Source organism: Typopeltis vanoorti, chromosome 8, assembly GCF_054136105.1.
Source record: "Typopeltis vanoorti isolate ZY-2024b chromosome 8, IOZ_Tvanoo_1.0, whole genome shotgun sequence".
Lineage (NCBI taxonomy): Eukaryota > Metazoa > Arthropoda > Arachnida > Uropygi > Thelyphonidae > Typopeltis > Typopeltis vanoorti.
Window position 1 is genome coordinate 125,189,506 of NC_143556.1, and position 14,619 is coordinate 125,204,124.

The window sequence follows — 14,619 nt, forward strand, 5'->3', positions numbered from 1 at the left end:
GACTTTAGGAAGATTAGTATCCTGTAAATATATAATTGTCTAAATGGTAAGATATTTAATAGGGTATATTTGTTATTCACCGTAAAGGTTTCATATTTACTATTGGTTAAAATGCGTATTCATTTATTTGTAAAGAGTTAGGGGTGTCAATGTGGTGTTGATAAGTTCCTCCCCAGCTTAGTATACCGTACACTATATTTCACCTGGATACAGAATTTATAATGTTCTTAACATTGTCATGATTAATAATCTTTATTAAAAAGAAGACACGAGATAGCATAAATCTCATTCTGGTTCATACACCTGTAATATGAAGTTTACAGCTTAAGTTGTTGTCAATTTGTAATCCTAAATGAGTTATGGTATTCACGTTTTCACTCTCCATGCAGTTACAATTTAGATTATAATTCCAGTTATGGAGGAATATATGAATGAAAAAAATAGCTTTGCTAACAAGTGCATTTCTGAGTTTCAAAATTATAAATTTGCTTTTTCAGAATTGTGAGCAAGTTTATTCACTTGAAGCCATTTTGTAACTATTTTCAGGATGTGTGTTGACCATGTTTTGCATTTCACATACTTAATTTGCAGTGAATATGAATGATGTGTCATCTGCAAAGGTGTTTACCTTACTTGATAAATGTCGGTCATAGAGGTTGATGTAAATTATAAATAATACTGGTTCAAGCACGAAACCTTTGGGGAACACCGCAATTTAGTTTAATGAAATTGCTGTAGATTTTGTTAACTTAATTTTACTGGATGTCATCTGGACATTAAATAACTTTGAAACCAGGCATTAGCACAGCCTCTAATTACTATAGTCTCCAGGATTTTAATAAAATATCATGGAATAAAGTATCAAAAGCTTTCTGGATTTCTTTTTGTTATTTTGTCTAGAACCTTAGATAGTATTTATTGCTCATTTATAATTTTCAAATTACATACTAATATCTTCACTGACGATTACAATCTTCATCATGATCAGTCTTCCGCCACGAAACATAACTCCACGCTTTCTGCGCTTTGAACTCCACTGTATCCAATTTTTGTTCAGTACTCAAATGAACATTATTGTATCAATTCTAAAAAGTGATCCCGAAAGAAATAATGAAATACATGGAAGGAAAAATGTTGAAATCTCGAGACGAACCAAATCCAGTATTTTATAGAAAAATCGATCAGCATTAGGTGATTCATATACAACTCTCACTGCTGTGATTTGACAAAATCGGGAGCTTAAAATTCGATTCAGAAGATTTTTTTCAAGTAGTGTTCAAACTATAAATGGAGAAATAAGTATCTGAATCAAGTAGTGTTTCTTTTTTGTTTTCAGGGAAAGTTGAAAAGCAGTAGTACGTTAACAGCATGCTTTAAGATGATATGCTTGCTAACACAACAGTAATAATGGCAGAAACAAGTGCATATATAAGACCGAATTTTTAAGCACACATCGATCTCTCTAACTCTGTCGATGAGTGTCGTCAACAAATCCGAAAGTGACATAGGAGCGACTGCGATGTGACAACGTACGGGACTTTCAGATGGTTATCATTATCAGCCATGAAACAGCGTCCGCTAATGAAAGAAAAACCGACTAGAATTTGTCAGAAAAAATTCAATGAAGCGACCAACTTCTTGGCAAAAAGTTTAGTAACATGCCTCCTCTAAGACGGCTTGATATTTCAAGAGACAGTAAATTAAAATGGGGAAATGTTTTTACAGTTGGCGTAGGTCACCTTCACTTAATAAAGCGTGGATGACAGTACGCCGCTGTATTTTAAAAGAACAGAAAATAAAAATGTTGTTAGTGTGAAAAAAAAAATTCCCATGTGTTCGCTTAGTAGAAAGAGGAGCGGAGAAAGTGGTCACCCGATCTCATCTCTATGAGGATTGGACAACCCTTCATGTTTTTTTTTCAAAGCGAACTAATTGCAAACTTAGGTAATCCCCTCCCCTACCGCCCACGAGATTTGCCATCCGCAATCCGTAATGCGTTCTCCGCTAGTTCCAGTTAGCACGAAACAGCAAAGACAAAATGGCAAGCAAGGATAGCGGTCCCTGCGATAAAGAAAATTGATAAAAAATCTTTCTGTGAATGCAACAGCTGGAGTACTTATGGAATTGAAGTATAAAATTTTTAACGATAGATTTTATATTTCTTTCCTTTCAAATTATATTGTTTTTATTTTATTTTTTTATTTTACTTTATTTATTTATTTTTTCTTTTGTCAGTTGCGTCCGAGGATTTGAAATTCCTTTCATCTGCTCACTTTGCCATGAAACCTTATTTAGCGCTATACCATCGATTTATTTAGAAAATATATTTTTGTACAATATATATTTTCCTTAATTCTAGACTCAGACAAAATGCTACTTCATTACTAACTCACGTTAAACTTGATTATTGACGAAAGCTGAATTTAGCAAACCACGACGCTGGAAATATTGGCCATCCGTACATTCATGTACATCATAGAATAAATTCATACATAATAAGATTTAAATAATGCAGGTCAGATGTGAAATTTGACTATTTTCAATTCAGTATGGCATCTTGTAATGAGTTCTCTTTTCAAACACATTCCAGGTGCGTGCGCACAAAAATAAAAGTATGATTTTATTTTATTTTATTTTCCCAAATGTTTGCATTTTCGTTGATGTGGAGTTTGAAAATATACTTTAGTAATAAAGAAAATCCCATGAAAATATGTGTAGTTAATTATGCACAATGCATCACATATCACACAAGACACAAATTTGTGTGTGTGTGTGTGTGTGTGTGTCGGGAGCGACATAATTAAATTAGCCTGGTGAACTCTTTAGGGACGACCTTATTTCTGTCAGTGTTGGGGAAGCAAAATAATAGGCTGATATACTATATATAAACGTCGAGTCTATGCCAAATGTTTTATATTAAAACATTCGTGTAATGAGGTCAAAGTCATCAGGCGAATTTCTTGATGTTTCACAAAGCTTTTGACAACAAAAATGAAAAAAAAAAAACACAGAAAGAATATTTTTAATTTAATAACGCAAGATGCTAAGCTAATCATTTACATTTCGTTCGATTTGTGTGCTTTGAATTTATGAACTGCTGCCATGTTCATAAATATTATGGCCTGCTTTTATGAAGTAGCTTATGCCTAGAAATACAACTTCAAAGATCAGTGTTAGACATTTCTGCTTGAGGGCTTTTTATATCTTTGACCTTTATTAGAAATATCTGCTGAACTGTATGCTTTTTTTTTTTTTTTTATAAAAATAAGACATCGCGTCAAGCTGGCATCATAACTGATATTTCTACAGTTCGCCTCGTAACGGTTCTAAGAGTGATCGCCGTCGACCAAGCAAACGGACGGATGTTCTAGTCTGCACCACTAGTATTACGTCGACTTCCTGAATTACAGTTCTCCTTCAGAAGCGAAGCTGTCAAATGCAGGTTTCCGTATACTTCTGTCCCCAACTGTGCATGCCGCGGAAAGCAATTTTGTTTTATGTGGTTAATCCTAATCCGAATGCTAGGAAAGTGTGGAGGTCTCGTAGAACGTATTCTTCTAATGCTTACGAGAGCACGAAGCCAAGAGAAGTTGTAAGTACCAACACGAAAACGAATCTGTCTTAGCTATTGCTTAAAAGTTCAACGTCGTTTAAATAACAAATATGTATATGACGATTTAAGAAGTATGAAAATATACAAAGAATTTTATTTTCTACATTCATGTATTACAACATTTCACGCTAGCATATTTCCATTAATTCCATCTCCATTAATTATTTGCATTATTCCTTTTTTATACTTCTGACTTAAATCTTCTGAAATATGGAGTGTATGTGAATAGCGATAATTCTATAGAACATAAAACCTTAAGGAAGAAACATTGCATCAAAATGCGAGTAGATACTTTGCTGAAAGTGTTTCAAATACGCGACAGAATTAAATATAGTTGATTATTCAGTTATAAATAAATGATCTTGAAATGGTTACAAAACAATGATTATTATGTTAAGAAATGAGCATGAAAAGGAATAAAATATGCAACCATTGCTACAGGAAGCTTTAAAAATAAATACGGCTCTATTAAATATGATGAAGACCAGGTTTTGGCCTGAGTGAGCCGATGCTTCTGGGTTACCCGCATTATTTCTTTCATAGTTTATATTTGTAAATTTGATATGCGCTTTAGTATAGGGCAACTGAAGAGGGGAGGAAAACGATAATCGCACACGAGAGACAGAAACACCAGAGCGAGTCACTCGGCGCTGATGATTACGATGAGAAGGACGGAGGGGTAAATCGAATACTTGGCATCCTGGATGGGCATGCTAAAAAGTGCTGAGACAGAAAACAGTTAATGAGTATTTAATGACAGCGAAAGAACTTAATATTTCGAATGAAAATAATAATTCTCAAATGAAGAGGAGAGTTTGCTCGGTATCTCTTCAGCTTAGGCACCACAGTTTTATAACAGCGAAAGGGAAGAGAGAAATTCTGGAAAGGGCGAAGAACAAATCACGTGACGAATAACCAACACTTAAAAATTATTAATAAAATACATTTAGATTACTAATGATCAGTTTTCATCTCTTTAGGCGACGCCACCCCGAGGCTTAACGGCATAAAACTTTTATTTCCAATCCAGTTTTATTGATTGATCTAGCCGTTCACACTCAGTGTTAGTGTCCTTTGGATTTCAGATCTTCTTTTGTTAAGATTACCATACAAAATATAATATAACAGCGTTGAAATCGCTAAACAAGAATACAAAGAATTCATACTGAGACCATGAAAGTCAAGAACACAGTGCATTGAAGTTAAACCCCACTGAAATATTTATGAATAATAGTCTTCAGAAACTCTTTAAAAGAACTAGCCAGGAAATAATTTAAATAAAAATGAAATAGTTATGTGATGTATACTGTACAAAAAAGAAAAACAATTACTTAATTAAATATAGTTAATTAAGTATTGTTTTTATTAAATTTATTAATTAAATTAAATTTAGTTATTTAATAATTTAAATAATTAAAATAAACAGTTTCTTTTTAAACAACATTAAATATTTAAAACTAGATCTACTGAATAATAGAGTATATGAATTCAGAAATAGTATAAATCTCAGGACATGTTCTAATACTGATTTTATAGCAGAAATATACTTGTCAAGTCCGAGAAAGAATTTCTTGATGTTCGTCACCTCTGTTCTTATGGAAGGTGAAATAAATAGATAAATAAAACACACACATACATTATTTTTTTTTTTTATTTTATTTATTTATTTTTTTTTTTTGAAAACAGGATTTTCATCGTTTAACTCCAAGTCCTATAACGGTTAATGTTTTTGTTGTCTAAGCTTGAAGAGCTATCAAAATGTAAAAAGAAATCAGTGAAATTCGGAGCGAAAACTAAGCCTGGAAGTAGAATTTTCACTTCGCTTCTGTTAATACTGAAATCCAAAATGATGTTGATGGTATGAACACAGAACACCAATTGCTTAGATGAGATAGATACAAACGGCGATGGACATTTTCAAGAAGATGAATTAAATATTTGCACGCTCATTTTTATTTGGTCTGGCTGTACAAAACTTTTGGATTGTTACGAATAAAGTGCATTCGTATTTTCTAGTGGCTTAAATGTTTAGTATTTCTGTTATATCAACTATTTGAAAACACTAGACATAAATTAAGTTGAAGCAATTTACATCTAAACAACTGGATTTATTTTCCCTCGAACCTATCAAAACCTTTATCGCTTATATAATCATTTGTAAAATCCACATCTTATTCAGACTTTGATTTCTGGTTGCGATAATTCTTGATATTTTCTTGCCGTTCTTAATTTTTGTTGTTCATATATAGTGTTGTCATATCGCAATCTTTAGTTTTATCCATCAATAACAGGAGTCATGTACACTATAAAGACTTTTTTTTAAATATTTCGCAACATGAAACATGCAGCGTTCTTTAGTGGCCCAGAATCATACTGCAACACCCTCTCCGTTGAGGAAACAACGGAACAGGAAATAGAGATATGTGCTACGTGGAGGTTTTAAAACTTTCTCTGTGTTTGGGATTTATTTTATTACTTTTAATATTGTTTCATTTTTATTTATTGATTTTTATTTAATTTAATTTGCTTTACTTATTTTTCAACTAAATCCATTTATATATGACTTATACTTTGGTTATTGTTTTAAAATATTAATTTATAAAATTCTTTACTTTCATTTCTTTCTTCTTCCTATCCTCCTTTTTTGATTCGTTATACACATGAGTTATCGAATATATCCTCGTTGAAAATTTTGGGAAAAGTCTGAAATATTCAGTAAAGGACTTTTAGTTATTAAAATAATGAAAATGTGAAGTGTATCAAAAAAGCATACATCCCGATTACTTGAGAATATTACCATAACTCAAACTGAGTAAGATTTTTTTTCAGCTCAGAATTTAAATATAATAAAAAAATAAATAAATAGACGGTGCACTGTTGCTGAAATGTAAAACGAGCATTTGTTTTTGTGGTACCATGTCACATGAGCGATGAAGCGGTGTTAATTTTTTGTAAGATATGTTTATGTTATGTCACACTACACTATTCACATTATTCCATATGTTCAGACTCATCAACGTTTGATTGCTGTTCTTCGTCTTGAATAAAACTGAATTAGCAATTAATTTTATTCAACTGGATTTAGCAATGCCGTAAACAAAATTCTATGAAAATCGATAGGGTTACCTTCATAATTTTATACTCTGTGTTCTGATGAATGTAACACAAGCCATTAAAACATGGCTCTCTTATTTCGTAAGTTGAGTAATAAAACGAAATAAATAAATAATTAAATATTTGCTCTCAAACATTGATTATATTAGAGAAGTGATATAAATCTTCAACTTCGTTTTAATATTACGTGTTTTGCCACATTAAAATCACAAAAACTATAGAAAATGAAAATACGAAACACCGAACACGAATATGAGCTCGACCATTAGCCTATGGCCTAATGTTTTCTAATGACTTATGTAATAATGTTTTGGGTATGTACGCACTGCATTATTATCGCTTGAGCAAGACTAATATTTGTCTCTCGGATGTTATTTCCTTTATTCCTTTTTCTCTTGTAACCGTAAAATCAAGTAGAATTAAATGTAAAAAAAAAAATCAATGTCGACTGGTAGAGCCTCTGCTACTAATGGCTCAGTTAAGTAAGTTTGATCGCAGTTAGTAGTTGGAAGGGAACCCAAATCGTTCGATGCTGTTGGCACACTCTCACTCGATGAGTCTTTGGAGTCCCTGGAGGTGTTAAATAATAATTTTATTTTTAACTAAAAAATTCCTAATATTTTTTTTCTTAACAAAATATAAGTACTTTCCGTTCTTTTCGTAGTTTTTATTTTCAGTCATTGCATTAAACAGAAATAAAAGTTCGCATTCCTTTCTTTATTTCTGTTGATATTAAAATTCCAATGCTTTCTAATTGGAAACGAAGTCAATTTATTTTTTAATGTTATAATCTGTATAAAAGGGCGAACTTTGTTCCTCACTAAATGGCATTACTAAACGTAAAAATAAGAAATGCTTTGTATAGTATTCACCGATTTCACCAAATCCTACACTTTGATCGCACTAAAATAATTTAAAGAGACGTATCTGTTTATATTGATTTAGAGAAACACGATAAGAATGTACTACTTTCCTTATATATATGTAATATTTTAGAAAGATTTGTGCATTTCTTCAGACATCTGTAGAAATATTATTTTGCTGTTGTGATCTCTGTGTTGAATGTCATTCAAATATTAACAACTATTTATTAGAAAATTAAGCATTTGCTGATAACATTTGCTTACTTTACTGCTGGTTTATGATGCCGAGGGCATCCTTGAAATGTCATATTGTCAACGTGTGATATAAACCTAAAATCACACTACATCTCGTCGACAGTATGTTGTGGCCATGCCTGAGGGAAATATTCGCTACTGATATTCATATAATAATAACTGATACACTTAGTTAAATTGGATCTGATCGAATGATCCAGTCGGAAGTATACCTTCGCTTACACAGCCTATTTAATGTTAGCAGTGCGACTAAATATTTAGAAATTAACAAAACACGTTATCCTCCTCATTTAGTTCGCTTTTTTTAACGGAAGAATTTTTTTAGGTTACGCTTATTGTTTAATTGAATCTCCTGCGGCTATGACGCAAAAGATTCCCTACCCGCCCACCAAAAAAAAAAAAAAAAGAAAGAAAGAAAGAAATGGACACGTAACCGAATTATTTATTTAAAGTACGTAAATATAAATAAATATTTAAATTTAACTATTATTTTTAAAAAAATCACTTAGTTTTGCTAATTTCCTGCGAATAAGCGCTTTAGATCTTGTTTTGATTGCGAAACTATTTTCGAATTTGTTGATCTGGCTATGGATAAACTTAAAATTTAATTTCCAGCTAAAACAATAGCTGCAAACAAAACAATTTGCAGTTTATGACTTTCAGCGGCTTAAACAGGTCAAATGTTATATATACAAATATTTCTTCTCTTTTTTTTCTCGTTATGAAGTAAGTCTGGTTTCTGAGGATAAAATTATAAGGCTAAAAAAAACTTAATTTTGGTCATAAAATAAATAATGAAAGGAATAACCACAATTTAAGACGCATATCGGATTAAAAGAACATACTGAAAATTTTCTACTTTCATTCCAAAATATTCGCAATAAAAAGAAGCTGGATACCCAATTGCGAAAATCCAGATTTCTCTGCCTCAATCCACTATACTGTGCAAAAGCTGGGTGGCGCACGTAAGAGGATGTACTGCTAAGTGGCCCTGGTAGAAATTGTTATGTAAAAAGGCGATCAGTTATCACTACACAACGATATCAAACACAATGCAATGCTTCTCTTTCTCTTATAAGCACGACTATAGCGACGGGATTCAAGAAAATCATCTGTACAACATTTTTGAAAGATATAAACACTCTTCGATTACTCTGTGTTGTAAAAGAGAAATTCTGTACGAGTAATTCATGCTCATAGACTATACCGTATGTATATTTAACTACTGTTTGTTGAATAGTTATTTTGTATAGAGAATACAATCAGTAGTTATTCTTCGATACTTAACACTCTGATATTTTGTTTTCAGTTATAGTAATGTGTGCATCTCCAGATTCAATCAGGGAAATCATGTTAGCTGCTGAAGAACTTGGAATGGTTGATAATGGAGACTACGTTTTCTTCAGCGTAGAACTCTTTACTAGGTATGAAGACATTTCTTTCTAAACTATGCATTGTTATACAACTTTTCTTGAGTACTTCATTGTTGTGAACTATTAATTTATTTCTTCAGTCATAAACGTTACATAATTTATGTATGCATAATCAGATAATACTATTCAGTTACGCAAAACTGAGCGACGTTGAATATATAACTTTGAAATAAACACACTGGTCAGAAAGGATTTTGTAATTAGTTTATCACTCAAGTGTATTCTGTGCATTTTATTTGTAAGAAATTTAAAATAGAACATCGGGAGTATTTTTTAATCACATCGGGAGCGTTTTTTTTTCTTCCAGTCTCAACACATTGTTCAAGGAATAAAAATTATTACTTACAAAAATGTATCTTGTAAAATGAACGTAAACTGCAAAAATTGATTTAATTTTACCAAAGTATCCATAAGTAAATATGTAACAAAATGTTAATATAAAAACATAAAAAGTACTTACAATTACTTTCGTTTCTTGTGACTTCCTTTTCGTGTCTCACTTTGAAGAATTCGATAGTAGTCTCCTATTACACTTTCACTCTATTTTATCTGATATCGTTGCTCCATTATGGCGATCTCGTGGAGAATCCTTCGTTCACCTGTCTCTTGACTCAGTGTATCTAGTTATTCAGGAAAAAAATAATAATGCAGGAAGTGATTTTTGTTGAAAATTCATTCGGCAGTATGATAATTGCTAAACGGTTTAACAACTTCCATCTTTATTTTAGCGAGAATATTTCCGAATTCTTCATCCTTTCACACTTCTATATTCTGAGACAGATAATTTACTAAATTTTTGCTTCTACATTTTTATTTTAAAAGGGAGAAGAGGACTGCATTAAAATAATGAAATGCAGGTTGATTTTATTAACAGTTTTTTATGAGATCCCGTGAATATAAATGATATATTTTCTTAGCGAACAAGCGATTTGTTTTTTTCTCTCTTCCTGATACAAAATCTTTTCTCTGTTTCATTTTCTTCAATAATGTTTCTACAATTAATACGTTTCTCTTGATATCTTCAAGTAAATGCGCATACGCCGTACTTACCGATGTTGCTGTACAACAGAATTTTGTGTTATATCAGCCCTGACGCCTGAAATCCTCATGTACAACACACTCAGTTGTCAGTAGTAATTTACGAGAGTTTTCACTGTTTCTCTCACAATACTGTCATGTTTATTGTAGTTGTTCAAACAATTAACTTATTTTATTATGTTCTGTTCCTTTTTTTAATACCGAAACACAACAGCATATCAATGACCTTCTTTTAAGTTTGCTTTGAGATAAATACTGCGTTGCAAAAATATAATCGAATTACACTTAATAATTATCTCTTTTTTTATTGAACTGGTCGTCCTTTGAAATCACGTCCATCTAATTCATTTCTTTGACACCCTATTTTTATTTGCTCAAAGATCTGTGTATCCAGATTAGATTCGTAATTCCAGGTAAGATGATATACAGTATATTACATGGTGTGAGGCCAACACCCAGCATACCGCAGGGTAAAAGTGATTTTAAAAAATTCCATATTTGGTCTCCAGAGCTATTCCTGGATTATTTTACAATTATCACGTCCTCCGCAGTGATAGTATGGGTACGAATCACATAAAAATGTCCTGACCACTAAACAATTTCCGTGATGTAAAGATTAAAAAAAAGTTTTATTATTTTTGCAACGTATTAGTTTTCCAAAGTCTGATGGAAAATGTTTCTTTGGGCTAATGTTTTTCTTCATTAGCCCAAACTTCCAATCTGGTCCTGGAAACACGTTGAAGGGAAGGTGAATTCATAGCTTTTTTCAGCGATATACACACAAAAAATAAAATAAACAATAATAATAGTAGTAATAATAATAATATTCTATGTAATGTGAACTGCGCTGCTTAGAATTCCTCAAAAACAATCAAAAAAATTATTGTGTCAGCAGTTTGTTTACGTACCGATCCGAAGAGAATGATCTCTTCGGACGGGTACGTTGGTTCCCATGAGGAAGACGGAAGAAAGAACGGCCCCGTGGAAAGGAGGAATTGTAAAGCTGTGCCATCCGAAGGGTTGCAAGAAGGCTCGTGGATGTACCTATGAAGATGGAGAAGGGAATTACAAGGAAACCGCTGAGCAGTGGAGACACCTTTAAAATAAGTAGTTCTTCGCATCTTAGATGAGATTAAAATAGGACTTTCTGAACAAAGGACACATGTCACTCTTCAGGTTTCCTTATGCAGGCACGCGTAATCTGGACACTATTAAAATACTTTGTGTAGATTTCTCAGTAGAAACGTTAATTTTTTCAACTTTCCTTGTAATTTTTATTTCACTATTGCCCTCTACTCAAAATTTTGTTAAATTTACCAACAATGGCTTTACACATTACTGGTAATAATTTTTGATTATCATAAAATGGAATATCAACTCATCGTACACCTTGCAGCGAAATAAATTTGATTTGAAATTACACCAGTCCCAACTAAATTTCCATCTCGATTCCAGAGGCTATATATCATTGGTAAAGCTTCTAAATATTCCTTTCTTCGCTTACAGACATTCATGCATAATAAGTCATCTGTGGTCTGAAAATAGCAAACATAATTTGTAATTATTCATTTCTGCAGATATTTTACCCAGCGGCATTTGTAATAACCTAGTAAGATATTCATGTCGCTTATTAAGATATTCATGAAAATGAACTTCCTGACTTTCACATAGTGTGAAGTTTTGCTGACTTTCCTATTGACAACTAACGTAAAGGTATTCTTTCAGTGAAACTTTAATTTCAGGTTGATTTCAATTTGCATTCAATAAATATCAAGTTCACGAATAAATTCTTATAATTAAGAGCTATACAGGCAGCAGTAATTCATCTTCCAGCATCGTTGTCTTCGTAAATAAGAAAACACTTAATCAGTACACAACTAGAGATGAAGTTGATAATGAACACATAATTTTAATAATTTCTAGACGCCTTCAGTTATGACGCTTTAATTGCTTAGTTATTGAATGAAAATTTCAAGAGGCTATACCTAGTGAAGAATTGAAATCATAATTGTAAAACAGTAATGAGTAATGGTATACTGTTGGCAGAAAGATTAACATAATGGGTGAATTACTGTGGTTTTTGAGAAAAATGCAACAACACATAGCCAAACAACAAAAATGACAATATTCATTCGCTGTTTATCTCTGTATGTATGTATGTACGTATATGTGTATGGAAGAGAGAGTGTGTCTCGATGCAGGTGAGTGAAACTCGTTGCTTTTTGCAACCATCACATCAATCCATCCCAATCTTAATCTCCATCTCGATCCCAGAGGCTATTTATCACTGTTAAAGATTCTAACTGTTCCTTTCTGTTGTGAACTATAATAAGTGATAGATGCATAAACAGCGCTATTTACTCGTTAATAATGCACAGATGACAGCAAGTTTTCTCCACACTTCCTACATTTTGTATACCGTTCTTATGTTTCTCCTACTGTCCAAAATTTCATCAATTACTTCAAATGTTTAACGCAATATCAACGAACTGTTAGAAAAAAATAGAGGTTTCAAACCGCTTTCAGAATTACCGAATTCAATTAAGATGGAGGTTTCTAAATGGAATATTAAAATATTTTAAGAACTTATCAACATGTTAATTTAATATTCATTAAATGCTTAAAATTTACTGTTTTTTAAAAGTTATTTTTATTATTTTTTTCACAAATTAAGTTATTTATGACGCTAAACGATAACATTATGATATCCCTTTGTAGAATTTGCTGATATAGCGAAAATATAAATAATTATAATATTAATTTAAAGAATCTTTCATTTTGTATAATATATTATAAGGTTAATGCATGCGTTTGTAATTGCCGGTCATACTATGGTATATGTAAATTTAGCCAATGCTTTCCATGAATGAGACAAAGTAAAAAAACTAAATACCACGGTATCATTTCCAAATCCCACTTTGATTATTATCAAATTAAAAATAATAATAATAATATTTTTTTAATAAAAATGTGGTCACAAAACCGAAATAATTCGATTGAAATTCTTAACCACAGAAACCTCCGCATGATTAAATCATAATTACATTCAAATTCCACTTTTCCATTTGAAATATATTCATTTTTAGTTTATTCTTGTTACTCTTTACAAGTAATATCTTCCTGTTTTTAATTTAGAATCGAAATTGGAACTTGTTTTAACTAGGAGCGTGTTATAAAATATGATAGCTAACGTTTATTCGCCGCGTAGGTTTTAAAATTGAACAACGGATTTAAAATCGTGGATTATGAAACACACGCACTGCATCTGACATTTTGATTTTAGTGATTTTTGTTGCAAGATTTCGCGAGTGCTTTTTCATGTAGAATAGTAAATCGAAGTTGAGCGCATTCATTCGATTTTAAATCAGAAGACTGCGAATTGTGCTACTGTATTGTGCCACTATTTTTGCGAATAAATGTTTAATAGATATATTGGATGGTAGATAGAATGAAAGAGAAAGAGAAGGGGAGGAGTTTTCAGCTGGACTATTAAAGGATTTTGGACGGTCCGACACTTGTTTTAAAAAGCATAATTGGAAAGCTGAGGAATAATAGCTGCCAGTTCACTGAAGAAGAGCACATGGAAATACTTGAGCAAAAGACCACAAGGCTGAAACAGACGTTTGTAATATTGCCATAAAGTAGGTTACTGAGGGAGGGAGGGAGAAAGAGAGAGAGCCGAACAGTTCTCCTCTATACATCATAAAGAATACTAGGAGATCTTTGTGCATTACCTAATCATGATATCAATATTACGAGGTAAAACATTTAAATTTGTAACTTAACATATTTTCCGGTTAAGTCACTACTGCTTTTCATCCATTCAACTGCTTTCAGATGCCGAGGACGCTGCTGTAAATATGATGCATTTCTGATTAGTCCATTATTACAAATATGGCTGGGATTAATTGCAGTTACAGCTTACATGCCATTTAAAAACTTAAGCTGGATAACTATTTTAAAAAAATGTTGGGGGTTTAAATTTATTTTATTATGTTACGATTAGACGTTTCGTCCACAGAAAAAATCTTTGTCCCAATGGTAGTGTTTCTGTACGGGCCAAAATTCAACAGTTTTATTTTTCACACTTTTATATTGCACCTTCATTCAGCGCTGATTTAGGTGCACGGCGGCGACTCAATATTAAAACTATTCAATTTTGCTCAGTATGCAAAGCATGGTATTGGAATACGAAATTATCGAAAGAATGAAATACATACCTTAAAATGCTATTATTGATAATTATAAGTTTTGTACAAAACTCACAGCTCTTACAAATAATTTTATTTCCGAATGAACTAAA

At 32.0% G+C, this 14,619-nt stretch overlaps 1 protein-coding gene across 4 annotated transcripts in view; it reads left to right on the forward strand.

The window, feature by feature from the left end:
- LOC150104333 (atrial natriuretic peptide receptor 1-like) overlaps window positions 1–14,619 on the forward strand; it is a 263,087-nt gene that overhangs the window by 121,057 nt on the left and 127,411 nt on the right. For all 4 annotated transcript variants that reach the window (XR_016548692.1, XM_090396922.1, XM_090396924.1 and 1 more), the window contains exon 2: window positions 9,155–9,269. Coding sequence is in view for 3 of the 4 variants with exons in the window: in XM_090396922.1 (XP_090253048.1) it covers window positions 9,155–9,269 (115 nt within the window). In the remaining variant the exon portion in view is untranslated. The remainder of the gene's footprint in view (window positions 1–9,154; window positions 9,270–14,619) is intronic.